At 38.9% G+C, this 19,731-nt stretch overlaps 1 protein-coding gene and 2 pseudogenes across 2 annotated transcripts; 1 reads left to right on the top strand and 2 right to left on the bottom strand.

Moving 5' to 3' along the window:
- The first annotated feature begins 258 nt into the window (after nucleotides 1–258).
- Nucleotides 259–12,049, top strand: LOC111331941 (sperm-associated antigen 6). The gene is made up of 15 exons (XM_022937173.2): nucleotides 259–415; nucleotides 494–589; nucleotides 1,245–1,411; nucleotides 2,539–2,607; nucleotides 3,146–3,260; nucleotides 3,367–3,494; nucleotides 3,672–3,749; nucleotides 4,784–4,889; nucleotides 6,445–6,512; nucleotides 6,643–6,795; nucleotides 7,105–7,164; nucleotides 8,562–8,603; nucleotides 9,106–9,243; nucleotides 10,821–11,083; nucleotides 11,641–12,049. Exons 1-15 carry the CDS (start codon nucleotides 391–393, stop codon nucleotides 11,687–11,689), a joined length of 1,557 nt encoding a protein of 518 aa, XP_022792908.2. The 5' UTR covers nucleotides 259–390; the 3' UTR covers nucleotides 11,690–12,049.
- Nucleotides 12,050–12,405: 356 nt separating this feature from the next.
- On the bottom strand, nucleotides 12,406–16,510 carry LOC148719321 (uncharacterized; annotated as a pseudogene).
- Nucleotides 14,930–19,308, bottom strand: LOC148719320 (uncharacterized; annotated as a pseudogene). The gene is made up of 2 exons (XR_015994142.1): nucleotides 18,780–19,308; nucleotides 14,930–18,642 (listed from the first exon to the last, which is right to left on the bottom strand). The product of XR_015994142.1 is annotated as an uncharacterized LOC148719320 (transcript).
- Nucleotides 19,309–19,731: the final 423 nt, after the last annotated feature.

The raw sequence follows: 19,731 nt of genomic DNA, 5'->3' as shown, positions 1-19,731 counted from the left end.
GTGGGTGATTTCTGGTCATGAAGGAAATTTTTTTCTAGCAATCTGTTGTGCAGGATATTTTTCTCCGCTCTAAATTCTCTTTTTATTCTGTTACATTTGGGCTGCATACAATTTTTTTCTTCCAACCGGCGCTTGCAGGAAATTTTTTTCCTAAATCACCCACCCCCCTCCCCCCCGACTCAAGAGTTTTAATGGTCGGCTCCTTGGGTGTCTGCTAGAAGGAATTGCGCCTGACAATACAGTCAGTGACCTTACACTTTAGCGCACGCGTGAAGTAACATCCTGTAACGTAGCAACGGAGCAGTGGAAAACAGCTTTTAGAGTGCAGTACGTCCGAATGCGATTTTAGTAGTGCTTGGTTTGGACAGAAACATCCCTCTAAAGAGAGAAATGAGTTCAAGACAGGTTAAACAAGGTAAAATGTAAAGTATATGATAACATTCTTACGTTGTAATGTCAAATCTACTGATGCATGCTTTTTCTTAAACCTTAGTGTTTGAGAAGTATCAAAAAGACAGGACGGCTTTCGTTCAGAAAGTCGCCGATCTCGCAAATCAGCCGGAGAACATCGAAACTCTTCAGAATGTTGGTAAGTTAAGCATGCACTCCCAAGGAATTCAGGTAGTCTGGTTTATGAAGATCTTTTTTTTTTTTTTATTTTCTGATGGTTCTCCCATCTTAACTTCCAAAACTGTTTCCCGACGAAATAATCGACAAGTAAGTTTGTTGTAATTCTTCTAAATCATGGATGACCCGAATCGTATGTATAGCTCAGCTTTCGGAGCAGAAATCACAATAAATTCACCAGCACTGTTGTATAACTAATCTGTGACACGAACATGAAGTTGAAAAATTATATAGCTAGCTACTCAAACAGATGATACAAGTTTAGAATGTGTGTTAACTGGAAACACAGACCAGTGTTTCCATATGTCTACTGGAAGTAGAACACATATGTAGTGCAATGCATTAAAATGGATAACGAGTTATATTTTCGCATCATCGGTCAGACTGTGTCAGTAAGGGACTCAATATTCGAATAAATAAAGATCATGTTCAATTCTTTGTGTAACATTTGAATTTATGATTTGTCCTAAATCTCAATGATTTTTTCCTCTGTATGATATCGTCCAACCACATAGCTGACTATATTTTATTTATCAAATTATGTTAACATGTCAAAAAATAGGCAATCAGCATATTCTCACATTTTTATTAACAATACAAAATGTTTATTTGTGAAGGTGCAATGGCTCTACTGAGACCACTTCTCCTGGATGTTGCCCCCAACATTCAACAGACTGCTGCATTAGCTCTCGGTAGACTGGCAAATTACAATGAAGACCTTGCTGAGGCTGTTGTGAAGGGAGACATTCTACCGCAGTTGGTTTATTCTTTGGGAGAGCAAAATGTAATTAATTGTTGCAGTAATATTAACAAGTGCTGGCATATGATAATTTAACATTTATTTTATCAATGGCTCTAGAAGTATGCAAATAAAGGAAATGGTGTACACTAATAGCTGGCTACCTGAAGCACAAAGGCATTTTTGTCTTTTATTTTTTTTGTTTACATGCATGTGAAGCAAACATCTTCCAGTTTTTTTTGATAGTCAAAAGTAAGAAGACCATGGCAAGTTTTGTAGGTTTATATGTGATGCTTCAATACAAATTGTTTATTGACTAACCTTGATCAGTCAGGATAGCTGACTGATCCCTTGCCTGTTTATCAAGAAAAGCATCTCCAACGTCTACAGAATGCCTGTGCTGGCTTTGTCACAAGAAAATTTGCAGGTCTCGAGGATATTATTAAGTTAAACTGGTTACCAGTTAAAGAAAGAGTTAAATTCAATATTCTCAAACTCACTCATAAATCATTGTACGGCAATAATAGCTTTCCTGAGTATCTGAAACTGACGCTCCATGAAGTACCTGCTTATTATCTAAGATCATCAACAGCGCCCGTACTTTTTACTCCTAGAGAGTCAGGAACTTTCCAGCACTCAGCAGCAATGTTGTTCAATAGACTCCCGATAGCAACAAGAAACATTTTAGAACATAATGTCTTTTGCCATAGTGCTAAGAAACATTTGTTTGCTAAATATCAGTCTTGAATCCACAAAAATGTATTGTATATTTTAATATCTCACAATAAGTTACATTGATTAATTTTATTATTGTTATTATACTTTCAATTAGTTACTACATAAATTATATATATATATATACTTAGATTAGATTAGTATTGTTACAGAAGAAGAGCCTCTCAATTGTTGGAATCTGTAATAAATCAATAAATTAAATTTAAAAAAAATACTTCATTCTTTTAGAGCACTTTTATAGGTCTTTACTGTGTTGTAGTCTAACTCAAGTAAGAACTAGATAAATTCATAGCCATCTTGACCAAATACACTCGATGAATGACACCTTCACATACTGTCTCATAGGCCAATGTTTTTACCTGAAACAGTTTGCATGTTTTTTTATTATCAAAAAAAAAAATTATTAACCTGTGAGTGTCTTTTGTTTTTGTCCACAGCGATTTTACAAGAAAGCTGCTGCATTTGTACTACGGGCTGTGGCAAAACATTCCCCTCAGCTAGCACAAGTATGTAGGGAAACAAACTAATTAAAAGAAATTTTAAGCTATCACACAAAGTGTTTGTATATATATAACATGTACATCATGCAGTATTAAGATTTTATGCTATTTGTCATAATAGGCCATTTTACAGTTGTGTACTTAGTTGCCAAGCCTATGATTCAGAGTGAGGTTAAAGGTGACCTTGTTGTGATAGAGACCTGTTTGTACTTAGCATGATAACAAAGTGATTTACATTTGAAAGGCAGCAAGGTTTGTATCATAACAAGGTCAACCCTAGCCTCACCCCATTCAAAGGCTTGGCAACCAAGCACACAATTGTAAAATGGACCATTGGTTAACTTGTGAGGCTTAATTACATTGATTGAACAAAAACAGTACTGTTATGTTATGTTTCACATAGTCATCAGGATAATGTTGAGGTTGGGTACATTAAGATGAAATTAATTTTATGATATAATTTTTAAGAAAATGCACATTAAAGAAAAAGAAAGTCCCCAGCTTGGAGTCCAAACTCACTAAAGGATCTGACTGCTTTTTACAGGCTGATGTAGACTGTGGTGCCCTGGAGGCTCTTGTCATCTGCTTGGAGGAGTTTGACCCAGGGGTCAAAGAGGCAGCAGCTTGGGCCCTTGGCTATATTGCAAGACACAATGCGGGTAAATTACCAGCACTGAAATACTATCAGTTTCCATCTTCCCTTCAATTCTGATCACAATTTCCTTGAATTAATACAAACCTTTACCTCTCGTACATATTTTTTAGAGCTCTCCCAGGCAGTAGTTGATGCAGGAGCTGTCCCACTGCTGGTCCTCTGCATTCAAGAACCAGAAATGCCTCTCAAGAGAATTGCTGCATCAGCACTGAGTGATATTTGTAAGCATTCACCTGAGGTGAGCAGTGCGCTGTTGGCAAGTCCATAGATTTCTTTTTTTCTCAATGAAGTAATATTGGTACTCAATTGAAAAGCCCTTGCATTTTTTTTTATATATACCTTCATTGTTGAGGCTTTCCCTTAAAGAATGGGAGTTGTGGTGTTGATCTTTTAACACATAATCCTTTTTCTATAGTTGGCCCAAACAGTGGTAGATGCAGGAGCTATTGCTCACCTTGCTCAGATGATTCTTAATAATGATTCAAAACTGAAGGTAAGTCTTGTAATGGCTCAGAAGACTATGCTATCTTTTGAACTTGTTTCAAAATTGCAACAACTCTATTTACAAAGTTGTCAAAGATTTTCAAAGAAGGCAGCAGTAACTTTAGCTTTAGTTTGTAACTTGATGCTGATGGTTAATCCCTTACACCCATGAGAGTCACTAGCATCTAATTTCTCCTTACAATATCACCCCCGAATCACACATTAAGCTCAGGAGAATAAGTAAAATGATCACCAACTTAAAAGAGCCCTTGTTAAACAAGTTCTCCTTGTTAGCTCCTTAATTATGAAATGTATAGAGAACAGTATGGAGAATATGCATACTGATGTCAGGGTATTAATTAAGGGTTAAGACTGAAACTTTTCCATGACAGTTGGCTGTTAGCGTCTGTTGTGAATTTTAGCCCCTGTCCAGTCCTTTAACTCCATCCCCTTATATCTTGCATTTTTATTAACAGTTGATATTTGGTAAATAAACCCCTTCGGGTGGCTGATAATGTCCGTGGCTGAGAGATTGTCCGAAAAATGAATATTTGGCCAAGAAGTGAAGCTTCAAGGGCAAATTTGAAATTTTGAGGACAATCTCTCAGCCAAGGACATTATCAGCTGACATATAAACCAGCAAGCCAAAACAGGGTTTATTTATTTTTATACCCTCCGTTTAATTTTCACATGGCAATTAAACTACATGTAAATACAGTAAAAAAGCCAGTGGTGATCTGATGGCAAATGCACAGGATTGATGCGAGCCAAAAAAAAAAAGAGTTTGGTTTCCTTCCATATAAATAGGAGAACAGAAATGTTGAAACTCTTGTGTTGACTATGTTTCTTTTTCACGGAAAAAATTGGAGGACAAATATTGACGCGGATGGGGGTTATTGTGTGATAACTGTCCTGTGAGTTTGCACCACGTGACGTAAAGTAACCAATGAAATCGCGCCAAAATTAATTGGTGGGTTATAATTTTTGATGTTCCAATATAAATATGGGATGTTAATGGTTGTTATAAATATCTCTTTTCTTCAGCGTCACATTTTCTCTGCATTGAGCCAAATTGCCAAACATTCTGTAGACTTGGCTGAGATGGTTGTTGAAGCTGAGATATTTCCAGCTGTTCTAGCCTGCCTTAGAGGTAAAGTCTTTTTGAATTCTGGATTCCTCCATGATTTTGTCATGTGTTTTATCTATTTCTATCAGCAGAGTTTACATGTATTTTCTCTTGACGGCGCATGTATCTCCTCACTTTCTGGTTCTGCAGAGTTCCTTAGAATAATCCAGTGCAAATCTCCTGAAATCATAACACTTTTAAGGGAAGGTACATTTTTTATTTGGGGGGGGGGGGGTGGGCCGGGCTAGTTTAGAAATTTTTTGCCAAAAAAGTCGTGGCCCTACCACTTTCCAGATTGGATTAATGCATGACCCTTCATAAATACCTAAACAAAAGGATCTGACCCTCCCCCCACCTCATTCAAGACAAAAATTACCGTAAGTGAAAATAACTGACCGGAAGTGTTGCTCATATAACCATGTCTGTGCACAAAGCAGTTAATTGCGCGGCGTTGCACAGTGAAAACTTGAAAATGGGAAAGGATGTGGGAGGAATAGAAAGAGGGAAATGTGCTTTTGCAGAATGTGAGGATTTCATGAGGTCAGATGGAAGGCCTAGCCACAAGTTGCTGATGAATCCCAAAAAAGTTGTGGATAACAGTGTCTAAAAGTTGCCAAATAGTTGCTATTTTTTTTTCAAAAAGTTGCCGAAAAGTTCCTGAATTTCCAAAAAGTTGCTGAAAAGTTGCCAAAATTTTTCTGCTTTTCGTACCTTTTTTGTGTGTTAAAGATTAAAAATTCGCACATTGCTTCGTATCAAAACTTTATTTGTCAAAGTCCAATGATAATATCAGAGGTTCTTTCCATTTCACTTGATCAACAAATAGTCACTGTAATTGTCCGCCATCTTGAAAAACGTGCAACGTGATACCGCTGACCTCGTGATAAGGCATCACAAAAATCAATCCATGGGGGCGGCCTAATTATTGTATTTTAGAATAAATGTCTATCGAAAACTGACCAATGTGGCTCAAAACGTGAAGAAAGTGGCTTCAGAGAACCTCAATAAGTCCAAAGTTGCTGAAAAATTCTAAAAGTTGCCAAGCAACTTGTGGCTAAGCCTATCAGATGGAGTAGCTCAAGTAACGAATTGTCACCGGACACTAATTTTATACCAGAACCCCGCACGGAAACATTACCGACGTCAAAATATGGACGAAAGCGGGCATGGGTCCAAAGAGACAATTTACGTTAGTTTGGAGAAGATAGTTTTTTGACATGATATCTCGACATCTGTTTAAAATGATGTAGATTGATTTAGACTGATAACTTTGCTTGCATATATAGGTTTTAGGTTTCTATACACTTCGCGTGTTTGGTAACAAATAATTAAAAGTCAACTAACCGACATGGAGTAGTTTTTTCCTTGCCGAAAAAAAAACAAAAAAAAAAACTGTGACCCTCCCCTGGCTGCATACCAAACAGGTTTGACCCTCCCCAATTTGTAAAATATTTACTAATGACCCTCCCCTCCGAAGCTCCAGCCCACCCCCCCTTAATAAAAAACGTACCTTCCCTAAGTGTATAAATTTTAAAATTATAAAGAGTGTTCTTAATTATTTGATTTTGTTTGCTTGTAGATGAAGACGAGTATGTGAAAAAAAATGTGGCAACTTTAATCAGAGAAATTGCTAAACACACACCAGAGGTATAACTAGTCATAGATTAAGTTACTTAATTTTTTTTACTTGATATGTTTTGAAACCAGCTGTTAAATCTTGTTGAGACACTTTCCAGAAATTATATAATTATACTTGAAACGTTGTTCTCTTTCTCAGCTTGCTCTTTTGATATCAAATGCGGGAGGAGTAGCAGCTGTGGTTGATTTCATTAAAGAATCAAGAGGAAATGTGCGATTACCTGGCATTATGATGCTTGGATATGTTGCTGCTCACTCAGAAACACTTGCCATGTCTGTCATTCGTGCAAAGGTACATACATTTACTTGAAGGTGTTTTGAAATCAATTGTTCTGATTTAAGACTGTTGTTTTTTCATCCAATAGAGAGAAGTTGAAGCCCTCATAACAGATGATATTTATAGTAATAAGCAATCCATGGCTTCCCCAGTAAATTACTCTTCAAAACCTCACAAGTTCCCTTCAGGTGGATTTATTCCTGTGGGCTGAAGAATGCTATTAATTAGACATTTCCCTTTCTGCTTGATAATTTTATCATCTCTGCCCACACCTACAGCTTGTGGATGTAAGTTAAAATGATTTTGGAATGGTTCTTATTACAGGGAGCAATTGTGTTAGCTGGCATTATATCACGAAGTGAGCATGACCACACCCTGCAGCAGGTATTTTGAGCTATTTGATACTGATATATTATAAATGTCATACTGATCGATACGTATGAATTCCTAATTTTTTCTCTACAATGGGAAGAGACTGAGAGACTTGTGTCTCTAATTCATAAAAAAATCCAAGTAAACTTTCAAATTCTTGGTTCCAAATATTTGTGTTCGAGAGGAAGTGTGGGATTACCTTTTTTACCCATGCTACTAAAGTATGTTTGATCTAACGAAGGTAGCATAAGACAATAATTGAACTGATAAACTCATGGCCCTCACATAAACTTTCCTTGTTTCTTAATTGTTCGCATGACATTTTACTAACTTATCGTACTCAACAATCGACATCTGCTCATGTGCTTGCGCATAAAGTGTTTCATGAGTTTTACGTTTTGATCGTCATGGTACCCAGCTGGGACCTTTCGTACCTATTTTGTTTAGCTGTTTTGTACCCCCTGGGCCCCATAGGTTGGAACTCAGCCATGACCATCTGTACCCAGTCAGTTTGGTCATTTTTGGAATCATGAAGCTGGGAATATGCACATAGTACACACCTCAGTGAAAGTGTTGTATTTAGAGACCCAGAATCAAATTAATCCTTTACGACCTGACATCAATATTGGTATTCTCCATTAAACTGCTCTCTATGCATTTCCTAAGGATTTTTTTTTTAAAACAAATACATAGTATGACAGAATGATTTATTCAAATTGCCTTGAAAACAAAACAAATACAACTTGAAAAGGAAGAAACAGTCAGGTTGGCCCTATAACATATCACCTTTAAAAAAAAAAACTGAACCAATGATCATTTTCCTTTATTCTCATGAACCTAATGTCTGATTCAGAGGTGATGATGATGATGATTATGATGAAACTTTATTAAAGCATCCAAAGAAACCTAGCTTAGATTAAAAACCTGTGCTAATTGTAGGGGACACAACATAATATAAATTTAAAAAAATATTTGAATATAAGCAAAGATATAAATGATATTAGCATTATTTGCAGTATGACAAATTTGTCTGTGAATTACAAAGATACTGAAGGGAGAATTGAGATAACAGGTCACTCTTAGAGGCCAAGGGATAAATCACCTGATAGACTGTATTGTCATTGACACTGTATTTCATCCTAGGTGGACTAGCTCGAATGGTTCGTATGTTCCCTTCTAGTCCTTCCCCACTGCAAATTTTTTGTTTGTTTGTTGTTTGTTTGTTTGTTGTTTGTTTGTCTGTTTTTTTTGTTTGTTTGTTTTCTTTGTCTTTGTCTTTGTTTTTTTGGTCTTTTAGTTCTTAGTATAGGTAGTTATATAATTGTTTCCTTATGGAATTAAGTTAATGCTAGGAAAATGGAATAAATTAATATTAAATAATGTGAAGTCTGTTCCTCTCACAAATGTAGCGTTCCACCCAGCTAAGAGGGAATGAAGAAGATCACATACAGGTATATGGTGTTTTAACAAGTCTTGGTGGTCAGTTTTTGAACTGTTGAAAGACAGTATTTTTGGTTTCATTAGATTTTGCAACTCTTCTTCCTTTACCTCTCTCTTCTGACTGTAAAATATCTACAGTATCATAAATTCTTTTTACCATTTAGAATTTACTACTTTGTGAAAGAATGTGTGAAGTTAAACCTTAGTTTGAAGCCTAAAATGTGATGTTTTGTAACAAAATGGCCTTACATCAAAATATTTCTCTGTCAAGTTTTCTTGACAGTTGATTCTCCCAGTTGGAAAAAGGCAAGCCATGTGTCTTGCTTAAGAATTTGTCACACTTGGCCACAACACTCAGCCGGGACTCCTAAATCCGGAATACAACTTTCTCATGTTTAATCAACTACGTACATCTCACACACTTTATTTCCCCCAGTAACTTGGCTCTTTTCACCAAATGAACAAAGTTTCTTGAGATCGCGAACCAAACACCCTTAATTTTGTTTCCAATAGGCTGCTACAGCTTGGGCCCTGGGTCAGATTGGAAGACATACACCAGTCCACGCAGAGGAAGTGGCAGGCACTAATGTGTTGAAGTCCTTGTTGGATTGTTACCAAGACTCTTCTAGCTCAGAGGACCTACAAGCTAAGGTACGGCTTTGCAGTCTTATGCCTAGCATAGTACTTAGCATTATGAAAGTAGCATCCGTTTTGTTCAGGTGCTGGTGGGAAAAAATCTTTATCGCACCTTCTTGTTCCGTCTTGTTTTGTACAGGGATACCTTACTTGGCATACCATGCTGTTCTTTACCAACCCGGTCATCGTACAAAAACCTTTGTTGGCCATTTTCGAGAATTCTTCGTTACTGTCAAAGCACTATTTTCTAGTTGACAATTCTCGTAACTTGCTTGCAACACATTGTGTCGAAATGAGAAGCCAAGGATAATATTTACGCTGGTTACTCCTGGTAAAGTAGGGTTTAGAAATGCTTATGAATAAAAACTGATAGTTTCGAAAGAAACTGTTTGGGGCTGCGTCGGTGGGAGTAACGAAATAATTTGGATATATCAACAAAGTCGAAATGGTAAATTGGCCACCGTAATGATTACAAAAGCTGACGTTTCGAGCGTTAGCCCTTCGTCGGAGCGAACATTCGCTCCGAAGAAGGGCTAACGCTCGAAACGTCAGCTTTTGTAATCATTACTGTGGCCAATTTACCATTTCAACTTTGTTGATATATCCAAATTATTTAGAAATGCTTAGTAAAGTCATGATGTTAGCGCGAATTTCCTTGAAAATGAATCAATGTTTATTGATTTAAGGTGAGTTGAAATTTGCGCTTTACGGTTATTGGCTAATCATCTCTACAGGAAATTAAAAATATGCTTGTTAAGTTTGAAAGCTTCCCTGTAACTTTGACATTGGGCTACCACTCTCTCTGAAAAACAGGTTTTAGAAATCCATTACGGCAGTCATTGCACTTATACCAACTTCATCATTGTTATCGTTCCTTTCTCTCCTTGTGGTGAATAGGGCTGCTCCCTCTTACTCTCCAGGCTGCTCCCTCTTACTCTCCAGGCTGCTCCCTCTTACTCTCCAGGCTGCTCCCTCTTACTCTCCAGGCTGCTCCCTCTTACTCTCCAGGCTGCTCCCTCTTACTCTCTAGGCTGCTCCCTCTTACTCTCCAGGCTGCTCCCTCTTACTCTCCAGGCTGCTCCCTCTTACTCTCCAGGCTGCTCTCTCTTACTCTCCAGGCTGCTCCCTCTTACTCTCTAGGCTGCTCCCTCTTACTCTCCAGGCTGCTCCCTCTTACTCTCCAGGCTGCTCCCTCTTACTCTCTAAGCTGCTTTACCCCCGCTGGTACGTCTGCCTTACCTCAGGTTCTCAGTCCCCGCTCCTTAAGCTCTCTTTCGACTGTGCTTTGCCACGCCCATTTCTAAATTAACATTGGAAAACTATGTAAGGAGGGAAGAAACCAGAAGATGCTATCATCGTTACGGCGTTTCCAGTACGAGCTGCAGTCACGTACACCTGCAGTCATTGTGAGCTGCAGCAAACCTGCGTAGCTGAGTTTTTGGGCGCGCACGTTAGTAGGCGGCAAGTTTGCGAAAACGTCCGGTCGCTGCTCTTCTTCGCTCGTCCGCTGATTAACGCTTTAAAGCGCACGCAAAACCGCGCCAGGATACTTTGTTGATTTACAATTGATATAATTGTTGCGTTTCTTCTAGTCCAAGAAAGCTCTGACCAACATCCTACAGAAGTGCGTGTCTTTGCCAGCGTTAGAACCTCTGCTGAAAGACGCACCGCCAAACATCTTGAAACACATTGTAAGTCAGTTTGCTAAAGTTCTCCCGCACGATGTGAAGGCCCGTCGACTGTTTGTGACGAGTGGAAGTTTGAAAAAAATCCAAGAGATTAATGCAGAAGGGAACACAGCACTCAGTGAACACATAAACACCATCAACAACTGTTACCCTGAAGAAATCGTCAAGTAAGTGATCATGAAAACACCAATGTTGTTTAGTGCGGTTCGCTTTTAAGTTGATTAAATTATTTACCTTTCATTTGAGCGCTATTCGATTGAGTCTCGTAAAACCAAAATCAATGTAATCACAACGACCAATCTGAAAAAAAGAAAATACCTTGAAAGAGCCAATGAGAACTCGAAGTAAAAACAACCAAACTGCCTAAAGCGCGGGAAAACGCGGGAAAGCGCCGGCGACCAAGTCGTGATTGGTTTTAGTTTTGCGTCTGGTTGATTGAGAAAGTGGAGCGAGTCTTCTGGACCAATCACAGAGCAAAGTGAAGAAAACCAAAGCATTCCCGGATTACTTTTGACGCTCAATTGAAATTTGCCCTGTTGCCCTATTTTTTGTGGCTAAATCGTGTCGTGATATTCTTGACACCTTGAAAAATGACATCGGAACAAACACAGCTAGTTTGTTGGTTGCCCAATCACGCTCGTTTTTTGTTTAAAAGATGTTCGATAAATGACATGTATGTTGTGACGTGTTATCGCTTAGAACTGTTTTTGGTTTTTCACTTCAGGTTCTACTCCCCTGGTTACTCGGACACACTGCTTGAAAGAATAGGCTAATGTTAACGTTAATAACTATTTTCTTTTTCGAAAATGATTTCATCTCCTTGGACCCAAGAGCACAAGATATTTTCTTTTATAATTTGATCCCTTAGACCAGAAAATCTTACTAATATTTCCAAGTTTTCTGTAAGGTCTGTGGACTTTGATTTCGAAAAAGAGGCTATTTTTTGGTGAGGAAAACCTTGAACTGTTATAGGGATTCAAGCCAGTTAAGAATGAAAAAATTAAAAGTTAGATTACCTTCAGCAGCGTGTACTAACACTTTCAAGTAGCACTATTGAAGCATGTAAATATCTCAAAAACTAGGTTTCCATTTCCTGTAACGTAATGGAAAGTAAAGTTTTATTGTATATTGGACTTTGTGACTCAAATACGTCATTCAATCAATCAATCAATCAAGCTTTATTAACGGTATCACCTCAATAAAAATTAAAACATGCTCTTCCAGTGGGCCGTGTACATAACAAAAATTTTCAAAGAAACTATATTAATGCTAAAATATTTCTATATATTAAGAAAATCTATCCTCTAATTAATTACATAGGAATCAATCAACCTTAAAGGTACATTAAATAACTAAAGTAAATTCAATCTCAACTCCCTCAACGTAATCCATGGTTCAAGACAGAGCAGACTTCAAAGAGTTGAGATTTATTTCGTCTTAAAACACATTTTCTTGGTCATTCCACATGACTGCTCCCCAAAAGCTAAAAGCCCGCTTAGCATATTCAGTACGGGGCTTTGGTACAAAAATATTGTTCGTGACACCTCGCACATTGTAAGAATGAACCACGGAGGTTGCTTTGAACATGTTCTTTAAACTCTCAGGGTAAAAGTTAGAGATTTAAAAACCCTAATTGCGAGCTGTTTAGAGCGTCTTTGCTCAAGCGTATCCCATCTCAACTCTTGGAGGATATCCGCAGATTTTGTATTGTAATCACTAAATGTTATAATTCTCCCAACCCTATTTTGCAATCTGTGGAGTCTGTCACACAGGCCTTTTCCTATACATCCCCAGACCTCGGAGCAATAATCAAAATAAGGAGCGACTAAAGCATCATACATTTTCAGTAGGGTTTGGCGAGGCACCAGGGAACGAATACGTTTTAAGGCCCCTATACCTGCAGATACCTTTTTACAGATGGCATCTACATGGGATTGCCATCCCAATGCCTCGTCAACCTCTGTTCCCAGATATTTAACAACTATTCACAGAAGTGGAGGTGGTTAGTGGTGGATATTTACCGAGCCGCGAAGCGGCGAGGTAAATATTCACCGCTAACCACTGACACTGAGGTGGATAGTTGTTTTAGTATATACTAAAACAGTAGATAATATACACCACCAAAAATTGATTTTAATTCATACATTCCAGCAACGATTCCAACATTTTTCCGCGCGTAACGATCCAACGCGGCTCAGATGGCGGTAAGTGATTTTTTGTTGTAAAACCTGCCGTCTCGTTTTGTCGCTGACAGATAAAATTTCGGAAGACATTTGTTTAGCTCTGGTGGCGACATTACTCTATACATGTGTTGTTTGCTCCTGGTGTCGTTATTTTACCGATTTCACTTGATTTAAGCGGTTTTTTTAATCCTGGTTTTCTCTTAAGAGAAAAAAAGTAAGTTAAGCCATTTTTATTTAATGTTTTCACTTTAAACTATCTCTATGGATATCTTGTAGAAAATCCCATACAAATCCTTATAAATCGATATGCAAATTGAGTTCCTTGTGTGGTTCTCAAAGAGAGCTTGGGCCGCCTGCGGTCAATCCAGAAGTCTGATGACTTTTTAAAGAGCGGAGATTGAAGTGAACATTTGATACATCCTGCTCACCACTCTGTGTGAAGACTGGGAACGAGTGAGTGAGAAAACGCATTCCAGGTAATGTCACGGCTCCAGCCACAGGCAGCCCAAGCTCACTACCAGAAAAGCGGACGCGACTCTTAAAGTGTTGCGCAACGTTTTATATTTATAAAGGTTTGTGTGGGATGTTATCGGTTTGCCTATAGAACGTTGCGCAACACTGTAAGAGTGACGTCCGCTTTTCTAGTAGTGAGCTTGGGCTGCCTGTGGACTAATGACATGGTAGAATCCCAATCAAACTTCGACTTACAGGTAAGTCTGGTTTAATCAACAATTCTACCATGTCATCAGTCTTGCGTCACTACGGAATCACATGAGAGTTCAAAGACCTGTAGAGCGAACTCATAAATAATAGTCCAATTTATTGGGTCCACAAAGCTTTACAGGAATAAAACGTCTCATATTGTACAACAATCTCTAGTTACTGGTTGTAGAGTTCAACAAAACTGTTCCAAAGTTGAGATCATCTGTTTCTAGGGGCTTATCATAATATCGTGCAAAAGTACGAACGTTTGACCATCCTGCAGTTTTCATGATCTCTGTTAAGGTTAGTCCTTTGGCTTTACAGTGCGAAGTTGAAGCGGCTCTGCTACTGTGCGGGGAGTATTTTTTAACATCTATACCCGACTGTTCCAGCACATTTCTGACCCATCTTGGGATGGTATCCTTGGTAACTGGTTTAAATGGTTCAGCATAACTGATTAATAGCTAAGTGACTTCTTTTCTAAACGGTTTCGTCCTGGTTAAGTATTCCTTCAAATAATCCACGACGCAGATTCTCTTGTCATCCGGGTATGCTATTACCTTAATGGGAGCCAAATGTATACCTGGCTTAGTTTAAGCTTTTCGTTGATGATAATTCGGAAGCCATCGTCTAGTTCCTGAATAGAACGTGTGTCCATGTAAAGTAAGGTTTGTCCTCTATGTCCAGTTGTTAGACATAATAACATGCTTAAATTGAACGTTAGGTCCTTCAGGGTTAAGGAACCCTTAATAGGACTAAATCTTTTAAGGTAGTTTAGTACATTATTAACATCCCAAATTTCCGTGTACCTAGGTAATGCCGGTTTTAACTCAAAAAATGCCTTTCGAGCAACGGATAACGAGGGTGCTCACCGAATGGTATACCCTCAGATGAGATTGTAGCTGACAGTGCAGATCTACCTGTATTAAGTGCGCTGTAGCCCAACCCCGACCTGTATAGTGAAACTAAAAACTCGATTCCCATGGCAACTCCTGGGCAACAAATGTCAATGTTTCCGTGTTCACAGAAGCTCTGCCAACGCTTTAAGTTTGATTGATATTGTAAATTGGCCACCGTGACGATTATAAAAGCTGACGTTTCGAACGTTAGCCCTTCGTCGGCTCGAAACGCCAGCTTTTATAATCGTAACGGTGGCCAATTTACCATTTCAACTTTACGTATGATGCACGATCCTCGCAGTAGATAGCGCTATTTATGCAATAGCGAAAATCAGACCTGAAAAAAATTTTTTTCAGGTCTGATTTTCGCTATTGCATAAATAGCGCTATCTACTGCGAGGATCGTGCATCATACGTATCTAATACCGCAATTCAAAATATATGAACTTCATATATTCATTGTATCTTATTTATCACTTTCACGGGTTTATTACGAATCAACTTACCAACTTGCTCCCAGTTGGCTTGTTAGCTCAATTGGAAGAGCGCTGCACTAGTATCGCAGAGGTCCGTGGTTCGAGTCCCGTACAGGCCTGATTTTTTTTTTTTTATTCTATTTTTTTTTTTTCAGGTCTGATTTTCGCTTTTGCATAAATAGCGCTATCTACTGCGAGGACCGTGCATCATACGTATCTAATACCGCAGTTCAAAATATATCAACTTCATATATTCATTGTATCATTTCAACTTTGTTGATATATTCAAATTATTTCGTTACCCCCACCGACGCAGCCCCAAACAGTTTCTTTAGAAACTATCAGCCTTTATTCAGATGTTTGGTATTGCTTTGTTGTGCCCTCTCGCCACGAAGCCATTAACACCTCCATTGCCGAGGGTGACAATTGATGTTGGTCTAATTTGTGCCTGATAAGTGGCAGATCATGAGATTTAGTTTGTGCCAGATCGGGTGAATTTCTGACGGACTGCTTGGCAGGGTTAGTAGGGTTCTGCTTGCTTTAAGGTACACTGGTGTCTGTTGCATCAGCTGAAGAGCATTGGCGTACCACGGCTGGGTTGGCCAGTCCGGGAGCACGCAGATCCCCGATGCTTTCTCGTGATGTATTTTGCTCAACATGGCGGGGATGACGCTAAACGTTGGAAAAGCATAGAAGTTTAATTCTGACCAGTCCAATTTGAAAGCGTCTATGGCAAAAGCTTTAGGGTCAGGCCTGAACGAAACATATTTATCAAACTGGTAGTTGATGCGTGAAGCAAAAAGGTCTGCATCCGGGTAAAACCCCAGTTGGCGTAAAGCTCTATTTAGGGACCCCACGTCGAGTTTCCATTCAGACTCTTTTTGGTTCCTTCTTGAGTCAAAGTCTGCGATCAAATTTTGCTTCCCAGGGATATGTGCAGCGCTTAGCCATAAATTTAGTAAAATGCACCATTCCCATATTTCCTTAGTTAAAGCATTGAGTTGCTCCGAATGACTGGTGCCCATATTGTTGAGTACATTAACAGCAGTGGTGTTGTCACTGAGTATACGGATGTGTCTTTCTTGTGTGTTTGACAAAACACTGCAACCCCAGAAATATGGCTAACAGCTCAAGATAGTTAATAGATTGATCACTCTCTTGATTTGTCCATAGTCCTCCAGAGGGTACACCATTATATTCTGCCCCCCATCGTTTTTGGAAGCATCAGTAGTGATAATGTGAGATGGTTTGTCATGTGCTATCACATTGTACGCCGCATTTATCAACCTAGTCCACCACTGGAGTTCCGATATCGCGTTTTCTGATAACTGCATGGTGTGTTCAAAATTACCTTTTGATTTGGTCAAATATAGGGTTTTATCCTTTTCGAGGCAACGATAATATAAGGCACCATGCATGACACCCGGTAAGCTAGATATAATTTTCCCAATAACTCTAGCTACATCCCTAATAGTAGGGTGCTCAGAGTTCAAAAGCATATCACAGTCATGCAGTAAATGTTAACCGTATGGTCACGGTGACAGAGTCAATAGGGAACCCCAAAATTGTTAAGGTTTGTGTTGGTTTTGGGCACGATTTTTCAGGGTGTAAAACAAACGCCAAATTACTCAGTAGTACGATTGTACCTATAACATTTGCAACACACCCTTGAAGACTTTGGCCTTAGAGATAGATATCGTCAAGGTATGCTACTGATATGTGCCCTAATTTGTGTAGACGTGAGAGTGGGGGCTTCAGCAACTTGGTGAAAATTCGTGGTGCACATGGAACTTCATAAATTTGATTTTCCCACAAAAATCTTAAAAACTTCCTGTGCTCTACGCAAACAGGGACAGAGTAGTGGGCATCCTTGAGATCAAGTGATGCCATGTAACAATGTCTAGTTATTAGTTTTGTAATAGTAATCAAGGAGTCCATCTTAAAATGATGATGGGTAACTGATTCGTTAAACCTTTTAAGGTTCAATATTAACCTATGCTTGCCGTCTTTTTTGGGCCGTAGGAAGATGCTAGACAATATTTGCCCCTTCTTATGCGACACTTTTACTATGATGCCTTTCTGAAGCAGTTTAGAGATTTCTCTTTCAATAATTTCATTCTCAGCATCAGTAACTAGCGTATAAGGCAGGGTATTCTGTTGTGGTTTCTCAAATAGATCAATCTGTGTACCATTTACATGAGATAGCAACATTCTATCATTACTGATTTCATTCCAAGCTGAAAGGCAGGTACCTATTTGCCCAGCCTAGAATGATTGGCACATCTCAGTAAAGTGTTCCACAAGAGTGGGTAAAAATTCGTAGAATAGACTTACATTTGTTTTAAGTTGCAAAAGGGTTTCTCTTATTTTCTCTCCACTGACTGCTGTTTTTTCCTTTTGTAAGGTTTGTCGTGGTCTTTCCACAAAAACAAAAAATCTCTCTTCGCTTTAAAGGCGTTGTAGTTCTGTGACCCAGTTGTATGGCTTTGGCTTTTATGCCCTTTCTGAGTGGTATAGAGAGCCTTGCTAACTTTACTAGCTTCCTTGGCATCTCTGAGCTGTTTAGCTAGATCGTCTCTAAAGAGATATTCACTGTCGATTGGTATGTCTGCAGAGCAGATGGTGTTATATTCCGATTTTAAGGCCGGTTTAATTTGTTCTATCCTGAGCTGCGAGAGCTGCGTGTGTACATGACTTAACATGGCTAATGACTCAACTTGAGGCTCAAAAATCTTTGAATTAGATTCCCCGGTGGGGTTCCTGAGTAGCAGGATAGTTGTTTGTAAGTTTGCGCATAGTCTGTTGCATATTTGACAGATTTAAATCAGCAGATCGTTTTTTAGAATTAAGCTGTGTCCAGATTTCACTGTTTACCTTAGTTCCCTTTATTGCTGTGCAGTTTTCAAGGCATTTGTACTTTTCTGCAAAGAATTTAATTTTTGCAGCAGCTAAGGTTTTTCCCCAACGCTTTTGTGCTATTTGTGCCAGCTCTGTTTTGATTTTGTCGCCGGTGGCTTCGTCATCGTCGAGCTGGTGAGCGAGTTCTTGCAACAGAGTTTCACTAGCGGACGCTTCCCGCTATTTTTGGCCGGTGGCTTTCGATTGCTCGGTGAGCGTGTGGACGTCCTTAGCGACGTCCAAGTCATCCTCAGCGTGGAGGCTTAAATCATCATCAGAGTGGTTTTTCCGTTTTGATGCCGGCCCTTCATTATCAGTGTCAGAGTCACTCATCTGATCTGGTTTTCGTCGCTTCGACGACGATGTTGCTTTACCAGATACCCCGGTGGGGTTGCTTTGTTTCATTTCAAGTAAGATTTCTGCAGTTTGGCTCATATTTTCGTTCATGGACTGGAGCGTTTTAGCCAAGTCTTTGTTTGTAATATCGTCCTCACCGTGAGAATTTCCACGGGAAGTTTCAGCAGCGACCTCGTGGGCGTCGCTGTAGTTGGTAGTTTCAATCATTGTCCTGTGAAAAAAGGCAACAAGGAAAAGCGTAAACCTGCAAAAATTTAAATAGGTCGTATGCCTTAAGAATCTGTAGGGTATAAGAGAAACAGGGATGGCTCTGATTGAGTGAGAAAAATTATATTTTTGTTCACTCACCTCTACGTAAAGCACTGACTTTGGCAAAGGCGCCTGCACTGATCGGTGTTGCGCATGCACATCTCATGTGACGCAAGACTGATGACACTGTAGAATCAGCAAACACAGTCTTCGTTCATCACCCCAAATAGGCGAGTGCCAGAAGGTGAGCTCGCAAATTTATGTTTGCCTTTCCACCTCGAGTTTTCCTCTTTCGTTCATTAACCACAGGGCTAACTGACAAAATGAAATATTCCCCTAAAGAAACATCATAACAAATAGTAATATTTCATCCTGAATTTAATTTAACGAAAGTTCTACTAGTGATAAACTGAAAGTTTAAACTACTCGGGTTGACCTGGTAGATGCAAAAGTATCTCTCTGCAATTACAGTCTGAACAGATGTGAATGTCGTGATTGGTGCTTAGGCGTCAAAACTAACCGAGATCCAAAAATAGGCCCACAACGACTTTACACATCGCGCCCCATAATACTATTAAGTTATAGAAGTGCACCACAATACTCCTCCGCCATGCTCGCAACACTTTTTTTCTAAAACCAATTCAAAGTTCTAAAACGAAAGTTTCATGTGTCAGATAAACTTTATCTAAGGACTAAATGCTGTTAACGCACAAGGGATACGTTCACATGGTAGACTTTGACACAAATATTAGGAAAAGAAATCACACCAACGTTTTACAACGGGTAGCTTGGCGACCAAGCCTTTATCCCCTTTATTAACAGGGATTTCGTTGTTGTATATTTTACAAGACAAAATGCAGAAAGATTTCTTAAGAATAAATTATCTCATTGTATGCATATATATAGCACCCAACAGACAGTTACATTTGAGCATTTTGGATGACTAGTACAAAACATTTCCTATTTTAAGGCAAGCATGTGCTTCTTGCTAAATCATGTATTGCATACGTAGATATGAAATCCCCCAAAATTGAAACACTTAAGAATTTTT

Source organism: Stylophora pistillata, chromosome 12, assembly GCF_964205215.1.
Source record: "Stylophora pistillata chromosome 12, jaStyPist1.2, whole genome shotgun sequence".
In the NCBI taxonomy this organism is placed as follows: Eukaryota; Metazoa; Cnidaria; class Anthozoa; order Scleractinia; family Pocilloporidae; genus Stylophora; species Stylophora pistillata.
The sequence above is the reverse complement of the archived record's forward strand: the minus strand, read 5'-3'. Positions and strand labels throughout refer to the sequence as shown.